We start from the raw sequence: 17,221 nt of genomic DNA, 5'->3' as shown, positions 1-17,221 counted from the left end.
AAACAGTATAAAGTAAACAATAGCATATATAGCAATTATAAAAAAGGTATAAGCAATTAAAAATAAAGAAGTGAAAATAAGCATATCTTATATACACAACTAAATAAGTAAATTTACAAATATTTACAAAACCATTGACGCAGTGAAAAATGTGCACAGACTTGTAGCATAGTATAAAACAATGTACAGAACTGAGAAGATGAGTCGAAAAAACATATTGCACATGTAAGAAAAGAGGGCTGAGCAATTATTGCATGTTAATAAATAGACAGGGTAGATATTGCACTTGAGTCCTTTTTTGGTGAGGTTATTGTTGTTGGTTGTAAAGTCTGACCACTGCAGGAAGAAAAGACCTGCGGTATCTCTTGGGTGAAGAAGTCTGTCATGAAAGAATTGTCAGAAATAGCTATAATCATGGTATTGAAGAAACGATTATGACCCTTTAATAAGAATATTTAATATGAACTAGTGGTGAGCGTATCGATTCTGTGGTATCGATATACCAATATTTACACGCTACTTATTTGAGTATGGATTACTCTAATGAAATATCCATACTAATTAATAAATGCGGATGTGTCACTTCTGATTCTTTTAGGGTAACCTACTCCAAAGTTTTGTACCGGCAAATTCAGAGACATCATGATCACAGTAGTCATGGTGAAGAGGCTGTTTTAAGCTTTCCACTCAGAGAATTTAAATAGAGGATGTTGATTATTTATTATTTATGTGTTTTTCTAATTTCATTGTTTAAAAATGTCCAACAAAGAATTTGCATATTAAAGTTTTTAAATTAACAGTATTTGTCATGGGACTTGTCTTTCAAGGGTTGCATTTCATTAAAAAATAAGAAAATAAATCACTGAAAGTATCGGGTATCGAATAAATTGCCAAAAAAGTAATCGGTACCGTATCGAATCATAAAAGTGTGGTATTGCCCAGCACTAATATGAACTATGTAATATAAATATTTGGCCTCTGTTGCTGCCGCACACAGAAGACGCTGATCAAGCAGGGGGTGTGGCTATCAGCTTTGCCGACATGTGCGCCTGCGCAGTATACTGACCGCGCAGTTCCTTTTGCTCCAGACATTTGAAAGCTGGCACAGTGAGCACGTCTGGACGGTATACACAGTGCCTCTCCATCCCATTCTGACTGAAATATACTGTCACGGTAGGACGCCCGCATGCTTTATCACTTGATATATTCTGTAACACTGGATTCAAAGTTGTAAAGTGGACCAATGATCAAAATATGGCAGTTAAATTGCAATGTTCGGCATTTAGCTAACTTTATGGTTAGCACAAAACACCTTAGCAGGCTAACGCTAACCGGAGCGGGATCGCTGGCAGGTTTCTGGATCAGTCTATTCGCTGGATTCTGCGTTCCGTTCTGCTTTAAATAGTTTTGTATGTTATGTTGTTATTTCAGGGCGGTTGACCAAGATACATACTTGTTTTAGCTTGATTAAAGAGGTACCCCGACCACCATTAGCTCACGTTTTAACTTACTGAAGACTAGAACCTTTACACTGCTAGCATAGGCGTTAGACTGCAAACCAATCTGCAGTCAGTTGGGCCAAAGTGAGCCACTGTCAGAACGATGTAGCCGCTCCAGCTAGGCTAGCAGCTAGCAAGCTAACGTCAGAGCAGACCATAAGCATGTGTGACTGAAACTAGTTTAATACTGAATTAAGTTTAGACTTGTTTTAATCACATGTGGGATTGTTGGGGCAACACATTTGACACATGTCAAGTAACTTAAAAACAATGTTATCTGTCAGTATCCAACTCTAATTAATAGACGGTTCGCACTGTACACAACTATTCAGCAATCAGATCTGAAACTCACCCACATGTAGTCAGTTCAGGTAGTTAGCATCTGTAGCGTATTACTGCCAAATGCAGGGGTTATCTCATTCACCAATTTACTTTAGTTTTCTCTCCTTCAGGGAACGACTAGCATGGAACTGAATGATGCTAACCTACAGACCCTCACCGAGTTCCTTAGGAAAACACTGGACCCAGATCCAGCAGTCAGGCGTCCAGGTAATGCAACTAAATGCCCCCCAAGCTATGGAATGGCTTGCCACTCCAATTAAGATCGGCCCCCACAATTGAATGTTTTAAATCTTTGTTGAATACACATCTCTTCTCTTTGGCCTTCTCCTCGTGAAGAGGACAGTGATATCCTGATATTTTGTGTTGTTTATTGTTGTCTTCATGTACTTTTTACCTTGTAAAGCACTTTGGCCAACACTGGTTGTTTTTAAATGTGATATATAAATAAAGTGGACTTGACTTGACAAAGCTTTATCTTCAACTTATATTTCAGTATATGGTAGACCTAATTCTTCCACCTACTACGTTGATTGTATTAACTCTGATAAGTACCTTTTGGTTCATCTGTTTTCTTGCTCAGCTGAAAAGTTTCTTGAATCCGTGGAAGGAAACCAGAACTACCCCTTATTGCTACTTACCTTGTTGGAAAAATCTCAAGACAATGTGATTCGAGTTTGTGCAGCTGTTACATTCAAAAACTACATCAAAAGAAACTGGCGCATTGTGAGTGTCACTGAATTTACATGTTACTGTCACACAAATAGTTCATAAAGTAACATATAGACAAAATAATGATTATGTTAAGTTGTTTATTCTCACTTATGTCTGTGATATTTTTTCTCAAAGGTTGAAGATGAACCAAACAAAGTCTCGGATCCGGACCGGACAGCAATCAAAGCAAACATAGTGAATTTGATGCTGAGCAGCCCAGAACAGATTCAGAAACAGGTACATCCTCAAATGTCACAATGCCTTAGAGGTCTTTTTTCAAGGCATGAAGAAATGATGCTAAACCAAGCCCTTTTTTGACATACGACTTTCCACAGTTGAGTGATGCCATCAGTATTATAGGACGGGAAGATTTCCCTCAAAAATGGCCAGACCTGCTTACAGAGATGGTGACCCGCTTCAGAAGTGGAGACTTCCACATCATCAACGGTGTGCTTCGTACAGCACATTCCCTCTTCAAGAGGTAAAACTCTTATTTGAGTGGCTTGAAATGTTTTCTTTAAAAACTTCAATCTGACATTTTTAAACCTTTTTGTTCCTGTGTTATTGTTTTTTCAAGGTATCGCCATGAATTCAAGTCAAATGAGCTTTGGACAGAGATCAAACTAGTACTGGACACATTTGCCCTACCTCTGACAGAGCTGTTCAAGGTTTGTAACGACTTTCAGTTTAGCAACCACTTAACTTAGAATGTTGATGTTAAATTGTTTAATATGTTGTTCCATAACATCTAACAATGGATGCTTGTTTTTTCTCATATTTTCTGCAGGCAACTATTGAGTTGTGTCAGACTCATGCTACAGACATTAATGCCTTGAAGGTCCTCTTCTCTTCATTAACACTCATCTCCAAGCTTTTCTACAGTCTTAATTTTCAGGTCAGTTTAATTTGTTTCAAACTCTAAAGCTCTGCTAGTTTGGAAACACATAGTGTGGCCAAGGAACTTTTTTTCTTTCTACCAATCAACAAATGTGTGCCATAATTCAGTCTTTGTTGCGCTAGTTTTAAAGCATAGATTGACTTGTACATTTGTGAAGTTGTACCTCAGATGAAACATCATCATAATGGGATTAAATGCTGTTTGTATTGTTCTTGAAGGACCATATGAAGAAGCATTGAGTTATCCATCTAAATTCTTTAAAGACAAACCCTACATCCTAAACAAATACTGTTAATTCACTTTTGAGACTACTTTGTCATCTAAAAAGTGACACTGGTGCAACCAATATACCAGTCAAAATACAGAGACAGGTTTTCACTTTACCCAGAGGGTGGCGCTGAAAGAAGCAAGTGACTGTTTTGCTGCAGAAAGTGTGCTTGGATATATTGCAACATGGACCAGGCCGTCATGCATTTAAGAAAATGGTGGTTATTTGACTAAATAATCCATGTGGAGTGTTGGTTTGATTGAAAAAAAACCTCATCATTTTCAAGTGACCAATGGAGGTGGTTGGCTCTGAAAATTTACCAAGATGAACATTGGCTGAGCTCAACTGTCGTACTGGTAGCTAGCAGGATTGCAAACTCCACATGGGGAAAAAGGATTGTATTAGAGAGGGCCACTCTTTTGCATAAGCTGCATGCTGTGGACTTTGAGGAACACAGTAATTGTCATGCAAGAAAACAGATTGAGCCTTTTAAAATGTTTCCTTTCTTTTTACAGTTTTGATTTCGATTCAATACAGTTAAATGTTTTTTTTTTTAATCAACATACTGTTAAACTTTGGAATTCATCAACATTTACTCTAAAATGTTCTCTGTACTTTCACTCAGGACCTTCCAGAGTTTTTTGAAGACAACATGGAAACCTGGATGACCAATTTCCACGGCCTTCTGACTTTGGATAACAAACTCTTACAAACAGATGTGAGTTTTGAAAATGCTCGTTCACGTAACACCCTGTTGTGACATGTAAACTTAAACTTGTGTGTTTTATAATTACTCAATATGTCTACTCTTCAGGACGAGGAGGAAGCAGGTTTACTGGAGCTGCTGAAATCACAGATCTGCGACAACGCTGCTCTTTACGCTCAGAAGTACGATGAAGAATTCCAGCCGTATCTGCCGCGATTTGTCACAGCCATCTGGAACCTTTTAGTTTCCACTGGCCAGGAAGTCAAATATGACCTGGTGAGTGTACTTATCTCCAACTGTGTTTCTGCGTTTTTTTTTGTTGAAGTTCACCCTGTCTGTAACAACAATACACCTTGTCTCTGTTTCAGCTGGTAAGCAATGCCATTCAATTCTTGGCATCTGTCTGTGAAAGGCCACACTACAAGCATCTATTTGAGGATCAGAATACACTCACTAGCATTTGTGAGAAGGTCATTGTGCCCAACATGGAGTTCAGAAGTGAGTCAGAGCTTTAATCTCTGTCATTTGATAGCACATAGAAGTGTTATCTATAACTGCTTGATTCTAATGATTCCTTGCTTGAACACAGATGTGTCGTACACTGTGCAACACTAACCATATTGCTTGTGACGATTAATTAGGTGCTGATGAGGAGGCGTTTGAGGATAACTCTGAAGAATACATCAGAAGGGACCTTGAAGGATCAGGTGAAGATTTAGATTATTGATTATTACTCATTTAAAATATTGAAATATTGTTGAACTCTGTAAAGTAAAATGTCATTAATAGTTAAATGTTTTCATAAATATGCTAATGAAAGCCATGTTCCTGTTTACTCCCTCCAGACATCGACACTCGCCGCAGGGCAGCCTGTGACTTGGTCAGAGGCCTCTGTAAGTTTTTCGAGGGACCTGTCACTGCGATCTTCTCTGGATATGTGAACTCGATGTTATCAGAGTACGCCAAGAATCCTGGAGAGAACTGGAAACATAAAGATGCTGCCATTTACCTGGTCACATCACTGGCCTCTAAAGCACAGACACAGAAGGTGTTGTTGACTATTATTAAAGACCAGTTTCTGACATGATCAGAAATAGTTCAAATCCTAACATTGTCTATCTTTTTACTAGCATGGAATAACACAAGCCAATGAGCTGGTGAATCTGAATGAGTTCTTTGTGAACCACATCCTCACCGACCTTAAATCCCCCAACGGTAAGAACACTGTACAGACCACGGTAGCATCACATTAAAAGTGTTAAAAACGGCTGTCACTCAGAAGTTTTGACTGATCCACTGATATAAATCAAGCTTTCAAAGGCATTTTGCTTTTGTTCAAATGTGTTGCTGATTGCAAAGTATCAGCAACCCAACTGTCCAAGTTTATCTTCAAATAAACATCAAGAATTTCTTGTCATTGCAGTTAATGAGTTCCCTGTGCTGAAGGCAGATGCCATCAAGTATGTCATGATCTTCAGAAGCCAGGTAAAAACCTTGTTCTTCCTGTCAAATTTCTAAATTCAAACAGAATGCATCACACCCATTTACTCTGTTCTTTTCTTCCAGCTGCCTAAGGAGCAGCTGCTGCAGGCAGTACCTCTGCTGATAAGTCACCTGCAGGCAGAGAGCACAGTGGAGCACACATATGCTGCCCACGCTTTGGAGAGGCTGTTCACCATGAGAGGCCCAAACAACACCACACTGTAAATATGGAAATAGTTCTAAAGCTTGCTCCAAAACCTTTTTACCAAATATCTAAAGAGTGACTTGTTATTGTTCCATATTTAATTTGAATATATAGATGAGTACAGATTAATTATTTTGATCCTGAAAATCCAATTCTGTCACATCTTTGCCCTGAACTGATTTTAGAGGAAGCCAAATTTAAGATCAGCTATTGCTTCATATTTAAATGTTTCATTAGTTGATGTAGCTGGTTAGCTCTGCATTTAAACCTATTATGGTTAAAGTGTTAATTTGCTATATATGAAGTATTTACTAGTATGTGTTGAATAAGACACCTTTTATTTATTTTTTATCTCTGCTAAGGTGGTCAGCTGTGTTCTATATTGATAGTATTCTTGTTGGAGTAGCATTATTCACAAAATGTTTTCTGGACAGCTGACATGAACCAAAAAGCCACAGGATAGAAAGTCTGCTCTGACATTTGCACTCATCTGTAGAACTACTTCGCTGATATTTTGGCTTACAATCCTCTCTGTATATATTTCAGTATCAGTCCTGCAGAAATGGCACCATTTACTGAACAGCTGCTCAACAACCTGTTCAAAGCGCTGGCCTTCCCTGGCTCTGCAGAAAATGAATACATCATGAAAGGTAAACCTGACTCTTCTGTCATCTCAAGACTCTTCAGTAAAGCTCTCCAGTTGGTGTCAGATCAACTCAATACTTCTTTTAAGTAGCCTCATCATGTATCTGCATTCTTCTCTTTCTTTCTTTTTTTTTAAAGCCATCATGCGCAGCTTCTCCCTGCTGCAGGAGGCCATTGTTCCCTACATTCCCACTCTGATTGGTCAGCTCACTCATAAGCTCCTCTTAGTCAGCAAGGTAACCTGCAAACTTTATCACTACGCATCAGAACATAATTTCACAAAGATGCCGGTTTGTTTCCGGGGATGCAAATGTCAACTAATGCAAGATGTGTCACCCATTCTTAGAATCCCAGCAAGCCTCACTTCAACCACTACTTGTTTGAGTCGCTGTGCCTTTCTGTCCGGATCACCTGCAAAGCCAACCCCACCACTGTGAGCAGCTTTGAGGAAGCGCTCTTCCCTGTCTTTACTGAGATCCTCCAGAATGATGTCCAGGGTGTGTAACAGAAAAATCAAGAGCCATGAAATGGTACATTTTTCTAAGTGGCACTACTGATGATGACTCCCCTCATTTTGCTTTCATCCTGTTTTGCAGAGTTTCTTCCATACGTGTTCCAGGTGATGTCTCTCCTTCTAGAGATCCACTCCAACTCTATTCCCTCAACCTACATGGCTTTATTCCCTCACCTGCTGCAGCCAGTGCTGTGGGAGCGGACAGGAAACATCCCCCCTCTGGTGCGCCTGCTTCAGGCTTACATGGAGAAGGGAGGGGCCACTATTGCTGCTTCTGCTGAAGATAAAATTGTAAGTAGTTGCAGTGTTTTCTGCACCTGACAATGTCAATGCAAAGAAATCAATGGTGACTTTTTTCTTAGTCTCAATCTTAGGGTTAGTAGATTGTAGGGTTGCAAAGGGACGGAAAGTTTCCAGTAAATTTCCATGGGAAGTTAAGCTGGGGAATTTTGGAAATATTCCAAATTGGAAATTATGGGAACTAACTGGGAATTCAGGGTCATTTTATGGAAAGGTATCCTATCAAAGCATAAATATTTGTTTTGTTATAAGCAGACATCCATCCAAAATAATATAATTAAAACAGATTTATTTGTAAGTAGAACTTTATCAAGTGTTAAATATTTTATTGAACAATCAATTATTTCATTAAAGACCAAAATATGAATGTTGAGGTAAATATTACTCATCCCCCTGACCCAACCCATTCAAAAATTAACAAAAATGCAATCCCATCAAATTCCCATTCAAAATGTTAAATGAAAAGAGACCCTGTCCCTCCAAAAAAGTCCCATTCAGCATGCAAATAAAAGTGCATGTAGGGGGCGTGGTCTCGATAGCCCTGCAGTCAGCGGTGTGCTATGTGCATGTGATTGAGGAATAGCATAGATGTTCAACTGTATTTGCATGAAATCTGGTTGTTTTAGTCAGGATTATGCTAAAATATATCTTCCCAAACTTTAAGCTCCCTATTAAGAGCCAACCTTCAATTTAGTAAATTCCTGGTTTAATCCCATAAGTTCCTGTGAATTCCCATGTAAAGTTTCCAACTTTGAAAATTCCTGGAATTTTGCAACCCTAGTAGATTGTAAACTATCCTTTTTGTAACCAGTATTTTCACATTCTCTCACCTCTCTCCCTCTCAGCCTGGCTTACTTGGAGTGTTCCAAAAGCTCATTGCCTCTAAAGCCAATGACCACCAAGGCTTTTACCTCCTCAACAGTATCATCGAGCACATGCCCGCGTAAGTTGATCACAGCTGTGTTCTCAGTGAATAGATCATCTTTAAAAGGTAGCACCTAGTCATGAGTTTCAATAACCTGAAATGTTTTGTCTTTTCTTTCGCCAGAGAATCAATCACTCAGTACAGGAAACAGATCTTTATTCTGCTCTTCCAGAGGCTACAAAGCTCCAAAACCACCAAGTTCATCAAAAGTTAGTATCAAGTTTTGTTTGTTGTTTTATTTGTTCAGCTTTGTTAGTGAGTAAGACCATAGTTTTGAATTTGAAAATGAAAGCATCTAACATCAGCCAGTCCAGTCCTGATTATAAACAGTCACATTATGTTTACCTGTTTCCTCATGTTGAATTAGGTGTTCATCAGTGTTGTGTTTTTCTCACAGGTTTCTTGGTCTTTATTAACTTGTATGGCGTCAAATATGGAGCTATTGCACTTCAGGAGATTTTTGACAGCATCCAGCCAAAGTAAGTATGTTTTTAAAAAAAAGTGTTTTCTATTTTAAACAAAAGATGTACACAAAGAGTTAAATCCTCTGGTAACCAAAATCAACAAAAACGTTCTACTTATGATATTTATAGTCATATTTACATACTATCATATATATTTAAAAAATTAGAATTGAACTTTAATCCATTTTTGAAGTATTATCTGTTTTCGATAATGTTCTAAAGCTAGGATAAATCAATCAATCAATCTTTATTTGTATAGCGCCAAATCACAACAAACGTTATCTCAAGACGCTTTTACAAACATAGGAGGTCTAGACCACTCTATGTCAATATATATCTAATCTATCAGAATATATATCTAAAAAAGAAATGTTCATCAAAGACGACAGATTGGCCATAATCCTCCTGTCAGCCACTACCTCCACAGGGTCCAGGACTGAGCTGGCCTTCTTCACCAGTGTGTTCAGTCCCGCTCTCCTGCATCCTGTCCGCCGTCAGCAGGGGAAATCCTTCCAATGTGGCGTTCGTGTCCGGTGTTAGCTCTGTTAGCATGATGCTACTCTGCCAGTATTCCCTCTGGTGCTGGGTTAGCTCGTCCACCTTATCGTAGATAGATCTTACATTCCCCATAACGGTGGGTGGAAGGACAGGTCAATGTCGTCTTTTCTTAGCTTGCCCCCTTCTCCTCAGCTCGCAGGGAACATCGGGCCTAGTATCGTTTAGCATCAACATGCTACTGGCAGCTAACAGCTGATCTTGTATGTAAACAATGTTACCATGGATACACGCAGGATCTCCGGACACAGACAGGAACAAAAATAGCAAAAACACCACTTCAAAACATGGCCAGTTTGGTGTCTATGGCTAACAAAAAAGTCATTAAAAGACATGACAGGCTCCAAATACAAAGATAACTAAACAGATAAGAAAAAAGGTTGAAAAAAAGAACAACGAAGAGAGAGCTGCTGCAACAAGCAGCCACTCGAGCGGCGCTAAGCAACAGAATTTGATAAGGATAAAGAAGGCGGGGTCAACGTGGATATTTATGATGAAATAAATATTTAACCAATCATAAATGAAACACTGAGTCACGTGCACACATGTTCAACGAAACTACTCCACTCCTGCTCAGACCGTATCCTGACGTTTCAGCCAGCGCTTCTGTGTCGCCTTAGCTGTTAGATTACAGACAGTACGTGATTAGCAAAAAAGCTGTCTGTTTAGCTGTCTCCCTGCTCTTTGCACCGCTGTGCTCTGTCTGCACATCCACTGGTGACGGTGACAGCTTTTTGTCATTCTTCTATTTTCTAACTGCGGTGGATTTGTGGAAACATTGGGACGTGGTAGAGTTGAGCCGCGGCCGAGTGGCTAAAGTGGTCTCACATATGCTCGGCTCATTTCCTATCCTCAGGACCGGTCTACTAACTTTCCCTAAACAGCTCAGAGTTTAGCCAAACAGCTCTGTCTGACACCCGGAGCTGTGCTCCTCTGCATGCACATACTACACTTCAGCCTCCACTGCTCCGGGCATCACATGGTCCTAATGCCTTGAACATCGAGACTACTAAGTGATAAAACTAATAAATGAATAATTTTCAGATTTTGGAGTTTTTGTCTTTAGATTCAGAGTCAGACGGCTCAAACATGCAGGTTGTGAACTCTCTCTTGACCTGTCAATCAAAAAGTTATCGGCCACGCCCACACAGTCCTGAGAAATGCTCTGACCTGTAGAATAGGCTGTTTTTTTAACTGTTTTTTCATAGTTGTGGATGTTAATTTTCACTCAGATTTCTGTCAGAGCTTGATTACACATACAATGTTGATATTCTATATGCATTTTAAATATTCCATTTACGTTTCCAGAGGCTTTAAGATGTCTAGCTGCTTTTTTTCAGTGGATTCATTCGCAAATGTAGTTTTGCAGCAGCAGGAACATGACAAGTTTTGTTGACCTTAATGGCACAAAAGAAGCACAATCTGGCTGTCCCTTTAGATTTGACTGCTGCCCAAAGAGATGTCCTTCTCACTATAAAGAAGCACCAATTTCTAGAAATAGGAGTTTTCCCTTTGAGGAATAGCTTAGCTAAAACTTTATCTGAAGCTGAAAGGTGCCTTTTTTGTAAGGGATGAAAGCTGTAATCGGCACAGATTCACAGAGGCAATGGATTTTAGGGGTGACCCAGTTTACTGGTAAAGAAGAGGTGCTTCTAACCTGCTGCTTTCCATCCTGATCTACCTGCAACAGTGTTTTATCCCTCACCTTAATGAGGATATGGGCACAAGTTTGTGGATCAGGTGGAATAAGGTGATTGATGTTTGAGCTTAAAGAAGTTAGCATCGTGGTTACACAAAAAGAAATTGCAGATTGTGAAAAAGAGAGACATACTGATTGTTTGTCACTCAGCTGAAGAGCACAATTAAAGCCACATCCTCATTGCTTTATATGTCTCCTCTGTAATTTGTATCAATAGACCACTGGCTAACCATTTGGTTTTGATTCTGTTTCACTTTTTGTCTTGCAGAATGTTTGGTATGGTGTTGGAGAAAATAATCATCCCTGAGGTTCAGAAGGTGTCTGGTGCAGTTGAAAAGAAAATCTGTGCTGTCGGCATCACAAAGGTCCTTACTGAGTGTCCTGCGATGATGGACACAGAGTACACCAAACTCTGGTGAGACATCAGCCTGAAGGAGAAGCAACCAATACAATCTTTACCCTGTCTTTTTTTAATGCAGAGTTGACCAGTGGTACATTTTAATGCTTGGTGAATGCAATCATCTAAAATGTTTATGTTGTTCTGCTGTTTTATGACATTTGTGTGCAGGACCCCTCTGCTCCAGGCCCTCATTGGCCTATTTGAGTTGCCAGAAGACGACAGCATCCCAGACGACGAGCACTTCATCGACATTGAAGACACACCAGGCTATCAGACTGCCTTCTCACAACTGGCCTTTGCAGGAAAGAAGGAGCATGACCCGATTGGAGATGCTGTTGGCAATCCCAAGATCCTTCTGGCCCAGTCGCTCCACAAACTTTCTACGGCTTGTCCAGGAAGGGTATGTGCAGATATTTAGTTCAAGCATAAGTTATTTATTTAGTTTTGGCTGAAACTGATGATCTGTGATATTATTTTAACAAATCCTGTTGGTAGAAAAGCTCAGAATGTCTCCTGAGGGATAGCAGGATGTCTGTATGCTACAGATGATGGGACAATGAAGAATGAAAATCAGTGATTCTTGCTTCTTTTTTTTTTTTTTTTTAATGCAGGTTCCATCGATGCTGAGCACCAGTCTGAATGCGGAAGCCCTCCAGTACCTGCAGGGGTATTTACAAGCAGCCACTGTGCAGTTAGTTTGAAACCGATGCGATGGTGTTCACGTATTAAGGATACCACAATACGGTGCAGGAGGAACCACAGTGAGCTCAGGTCACATGGCAGAACTGCTTCAGCTGAACTTGAGTCCTTACAGATTTGGTTTGACATGACGATTTATGACGGATTGACCAGAGAAGTTGTGATTTTGCTTGAGTTGCGGATGTATTCTCTGATGGAGGTATTTTTTTAAGGGTTTTTAAAGACATGACCAAAAGTTGACTAGACTGAATTACTGTTTGCGTTTCGGCCGTTTGTTGGCTGCGTGGCGAAACAAAGATATGGATATCTACGTATGATACAATCACTTTATTTCAGTAACAGCAGCAGAGGTACATCTCAGCAGTATTGTGGAACATCTAAATCACTTGGGAGGGATTTCTTTAGCGCTTTTTTGTATGTTTGAATTCCTTTTTATGATAAATGATTCTGTAGTCTGTGGCTCAAACATAATGCTAGATATTTTTCTGTTGCATGTTTCCTGTAGATGTGTTCCTGTCTAGTCTTTGTTTCTGCACTGTTTGTTAATGTGAATAAAAAGAGGCACTTGTATAGATCTGTTATCATTACAGTCTCTTTTTCTCTGAACTTAGATGAATTTACCTCTGAATGTGACCTTGCTTCTTTGGCCTTGAGTGCAAAGGTTGATCAATAACTTTTTTGGTTTTATGAAAGGAAATTATTTTGCATTGAGCTCTGTTCTCTTAAAGATCATTTATAGTCAAAGATAACACCATGTTTGCAATTCAACATGACTGAATACAGCTACCAGTCAGCCCAGTGTTAAAAGTCACACTTGAAGATTTCGGGCTTTCCCTTAATGATAAAATACCATAAGAAGACTCCTCAGCACAAGCCTTGGGTTTCTGCATTGGTCCAGGAATGAACAAAGTTAAAGACAGATTTCTCAGCAGGATTTGATGTGGCCGTTTGATGACTTCAGTTCAACATTCTTTATGAAGGGTAGCATGCATTTGTCACCTCCCATGAAGCGGTATGTTGCAACATTTGCATCCCAAGGTAGCAATCTACAGAGAGAAGAGGACACGTCTCAATTCAGCTCATTTGTATATACATAGCCTTAGCATTTCCTCTGTATGTGAAAAAGTTTATATCATAAAAGTTGGATTTAAATCTGATTAGTACTTACGCCCTTGTCAGGAAGGGGATGTACATAAGGCGAGGAATGCATATCATTTGTTGTTCAGCTAAAATGGCTTTCATGGACTGTTGAACAGTGTAGAGGGGATCAAGAGGAGGAATCAAACTCCGCAGCTCTTTCCTGTAAGAGAAAATACATTTTAGCATCTGTTTTCTTCCTGCCAGTGTTGACAACCAGGAATAAACTGGTATCTCACCTGATTTCACAGCCTGCAAACATCCCTGTATCAACAATATAGGGGCAGACCAAAGTAGTTTTGATGCCACACAGGTCCTCTGCTAAAAGCTCATGTGTCAGTGACTCATGAAAACCAACAGCTCCAAATTTACTGGCACAGTAATCCTGGAGGAAGAGAGAGTAAACACCAGCAGAGTGATCTTTGTTTAAAAGTTCTTTATCTTGGATTTATTTGTCTGTTAGTAACTCTGTAAACATGGATCTTACCTCTACACATGCTGTGCTGAAGAGCCCGAGAGCACTGGCAACGGTTACAATGTGACCACGGTTTCTTGTTTTCATCTGAGGCAGGAAGGCCTTTGTCATCTGTTGGGTGGGAAATATGTCTTTAGCACCTTTTTACAGAAACATGTAAGAAATATGCCATGTGACTCCTTGCGGCAACAAGTGCCTGCATGTATCATAAACATAAAATAGAATGAGACTCTATATGGGGAAATATCCCATTAGGTAGAAATATTTCCCAACACATCTGGGTGAAACGGTTCACACTTGCTTTCTGCTTTCTGAAACATTTATCATACAAATTATCAACTGAAATGATTGTGACCTGTTCTAATAACTGTTGTTTCATCCCAGTCCTCATCTAATGCTAAATCTCAATCCAAAATGTTGTTTTTTAACACAATGTCTCATAAGGAAGACTTTTTGATAAACTCCCCTTATGCCAGTACTGCCTCATGGTGCGTTTTCACAATGTGACACCAAGGCCAAGCATTTTCCAACAGTTAGGGAAAAAAAGCACAGTGATTGAACAACTACACTTTAATCAGAAAACAGGAAGCTCATCTTTGTCCACAGGCCTTTGTTTGACCCTCCTGTTAAGTTCGTTTCTCTGGAACAGCAATTATTTTTCTGGGTCAATTTGACCCGGGGCATATTCAATTACCCAAAAGTGTCAGAACCCCAAAAAAATCCCAATACACTTTTTTCTAAATCTAATTTTTAACCATTTAAATCAAGATTTAGTCCATTGGTGTTCTTTAACTTTCACAGATCATTCAATAAGGATAACTCACTCGTTTTTCATTCAAATTGATGTTAAAACTTTTTTTTTTATGTACATTGGAAAGCCCTAAATATAAATAAAATAGTTTTACATGACATTGATTTTTGTTTTATTATTTTACATTTTGAATTAGTTTTTTTTATAAAGTGATTTTGATAAATTAACATGACACCTCCTCTGTCACATGCTGCCCAGGTTCTTATGCTGCATTTATCTGGTTTGGAAGGCATATATTGCCTAAAATAGACTTTAAAATGGGTCAATCTGACCCGCAACATAATAGGAGGGTTAAAGAGCCAGGAGCAATCGACATCTAACAGTCCCTCTCCTTCTCTGTCAGATCGGGTGCATTGAAGTTTTTAGATCCTTTCATTAAAATGACAACCAGCCCTATTTATTAATTTATGATGCTGGTGTCTTTGATAGATGATGCTATAGTGAGCTTAACCTTTCTTGTTTGAGTCTGGGACTGAGACTTTAAGAGGATTAAGGGCACAATCGCGTGCTATCTGAACTGGTGGGCTGCTTTCATTCTGTGGATGAGTGGATGACTACCTGCTTGCAACCTCATGTTAACTTAGTCACATTTGACATGCACAGGGACAGGCTGCAGTGTGGTGCACCAGCTCAACTCTGATCCCTTCACACATCAGTGCACAAATACTAAACAGAGCCGGCGGGGGGAACATTGTGAATGCAAGTTACGTAATTCATGTCAGGCTGGTGGGTGTCACTCTGTGTATTGCAAATGCGGAGTTTTTAGAGTCTCAGCTGTTTGCGCGTAAAAGTACGTCTCACCCAAAACAGCGCGTGGCAGTTGACCAGCAGAGTCCTCTCCAGAAGTTCGTCCGGACAGTCCAGCAGCCTCCGCCCGGCCACGACGCCAGCGTTGTTCACCAGAATGGACACCTCCCCGACCTCCGCCCTCACCCTGTCCGCCGCCTGGTAGATGCTCTGGCGCTGGGAAAGGTCCACAGTATACGCGTGGACCTTCACTCCCAGCTCGCGCGCTTGCTTGGCGGTCTGCTCGTTGGCAGCCGTGTTGCAGTCCCACAGTACCAGGTGTGCCCCCTCTTTAGCAAACTCCAGGGCGAAGAGGCGACCCAGCGCGCCTCCAGCCCCTGTTATCAGACACAGCTCCCCGTCTATGCTCTTCAGCCGCGGCCGCAGGAACGTCTGGATGATCGCTGCCACTATGGAATAAGTCAGGTCAATCAGCATCAGCAGCAGGTCCACTATGAAAATCATGATGCTCCAGTCCAGTCCAGTAACCTACAGCAGGAGGAACTAATGGGCCACACAAGCAGACCGCCAAGCTTTGAGGTAGTTGTTTCTCTGAGTGGCGTGGGATTGGATGGCTGTTTTATATAACGTGTACCGGATTAGGACGCAGGGAGATGCTGGCCACCAATAGAAGGGCCTTTGTGTTAATGACGGAGGAGCAGACTGACTGTAACCCGTGCACATTCATAACTCCTTCAAAAACAGAGGCTGAGACCAGTGGGATTAAATTATTCAGGTACAATGCTAAAGCCAGCACGTCCAAGTTTATCACATTATGTTGAGACAAAAACATCTGAAAAGATGGATCACTCAATGCCAGGTGTTGAATTTTTGTGTCCGTTTTAGAGCAGTTTGTTTTTAGTTTTTTTTAACCTTTATTTTGCATGGAATAGTCCCATTGAGATGCAAAGTCTCTTTTACAAGGGAGTCCTGGCCAAGACAGCAGCATTAAAAAGTTTCTCAAAGAGAACAAGACAAAACATACAGTAACAAGTAACTAATACATCAATTTTTAAGTTAGCAGTGTTAAGCTCTAAAAACATGTGCACAAACTGATCAGATGATCCTTTATCCTAGTTTTAAAATCATCCAATCGAATTAAAGAATCCAGTTTAAGGTGACCTTGAAGCTCAAACCAAGATGAGGGAGCAAAGACATAAAAAGCACTGAGCGAGTCCGAGGAATGACAAAAATAATTTGTCCATGGGGCCGAAGAATACAGCCACTGACAACTTTAGGAGTCAATAAAGACCATAAATAAGACGGCAGCTCATGGAGTACGGCCTTTTAAAGAAAGACATACCAATGCTCCATTCTTCTGTTGTGTAAGGGAGACAAGCCTACCTTTTCATACAGTTGCTATTAACAGGTGAGTTAGATAGGATGCAGACATCTTCATTCTTACTGCTGCCCACAAACCCACCACCCATGTTCTGACATCCAAGTTTTTATTGCTTAAGTATACTCACCATGCATTTGTATGCATGGATTCTCATGTCTATTTTGAGGCCTTTCACAGATTCCAAGTCATTTTTCTCATTTTAAGTCCACAGTTACTCTGGCATCACGTTTGTGTTGTCTCAAATCAGATGGCTGAGGCCTCAAACTAGTGTGATCTGAGTTCCATAATCATCATCATCTTTTAAAGTCAATGCATTTACATCTTCTGGCATTTTACATGTAAGCTCTGTGCCTTTGTG

The 17,221-nt window shown here is 40.1% G+C and overlaps 2 protein-coding genes across 2 annotated transcripts; one reads left to right on the top strand and one right to left on the bottom strand.

The window, feature by feature from the left end:
* Nucleotides 1-1,087: 1,087 nt before the first annotated feature.
* Nucleotides 1,088-12,886, top strand: cse1l (CSE1 chromosome segregation 1-like (yeast)). Its single transcript, XM_034681579.1, has 25 exons — nucleotides 1,088-1,173; nucleotides 1,952-2,048; nucleotides 2,422-2,564; nucleotides 2,688-2,789; nucleotides 2,888-3,033; nucleotides 3,130-3,220; nucleotides 3,340-3,447; nucleotides 4,344-4,436; nucleotides 4,533-4,700; nucleotides 4,793-4,922; nucleotides 5,066-5,131; nucleotides 5,270-5,472; nucleotides 5,555-5,639; nucleotides 5,848-5,909; nucleotides 5,991-6,127; nucleotides 6,658-6,761; nucleotides 6,895-6,992; nucleotides 7,103-7,253; nucleotides 7,353-7,561; nucleotides 8,416-8,513; nucleotides 8,619-8,704; nucleotides 8,893-8,974; nucleotides 11,482-11,628; nucleotides 11,782-12,013; nucleotides 12,225-12,886. The coding sequence occupies exons 2-25, from the start codon at nucleotides 1,964-1,966 to the stop codon at nucleotides 12,312-12,314; spliced, it is 2,916 nt and encodes a 971-aa protein (XP_034537470.1). The 5' UTR covers nucleotides 1,088-1,173; nucleotides 1,952-1,963; the 3' UTR covers nucleotides 12,315-12,886.
* On the bottom strand, nucleotides 12,227-16,136 carry LOC117811351 (retinol dehydrogenase 10-B-like). Its single transcript, XM_034681588.1, has 5 exons — nucleotides 15,537-16,136; nucleotides 13,937-14,035; nucleotides 13,689-13,834; nucleotides 13,481-13,612; nucleotides 12,227-13,358 (listed from the first exon to the last, which is right to left on the bottom strand). Exons 1-5 carry the CDS (start codon nucleotides 15,984-15,986, stop codon nucleotides 13,238-13,240), a joined length of 948 nt encoding a protein of 315 aa, XP_034537479.1. The 5' UTR covers nucleotides 15,987-16,136; the 3' UTR covers nucleotides 12,227-13,237.
* Between the last annotated feature and the right edge of the window lie 1,085 nt (nucleotides 16,137-17,221).

This window comes from Notolabrus celidotus, chromosome 1 (assembly GCF_009762535.1).
Source record: "Notolabrus celidotus isolate fNotCel1 chromosome 1, fNotCel1.pri, whole genome shotgun sequence".
Taxonomy (NCBI): domain Eukaryota; kingdom Metazoa; phylum Chordata; class Actinopteri; order Labriformes; family Labridae; genus Notolabrus; species Notolabrus celidotus.
Note: the sequence above shows the minus strand (reverse complement) of the source record. Positions and strands in the feature narration are given on the sequence as shown.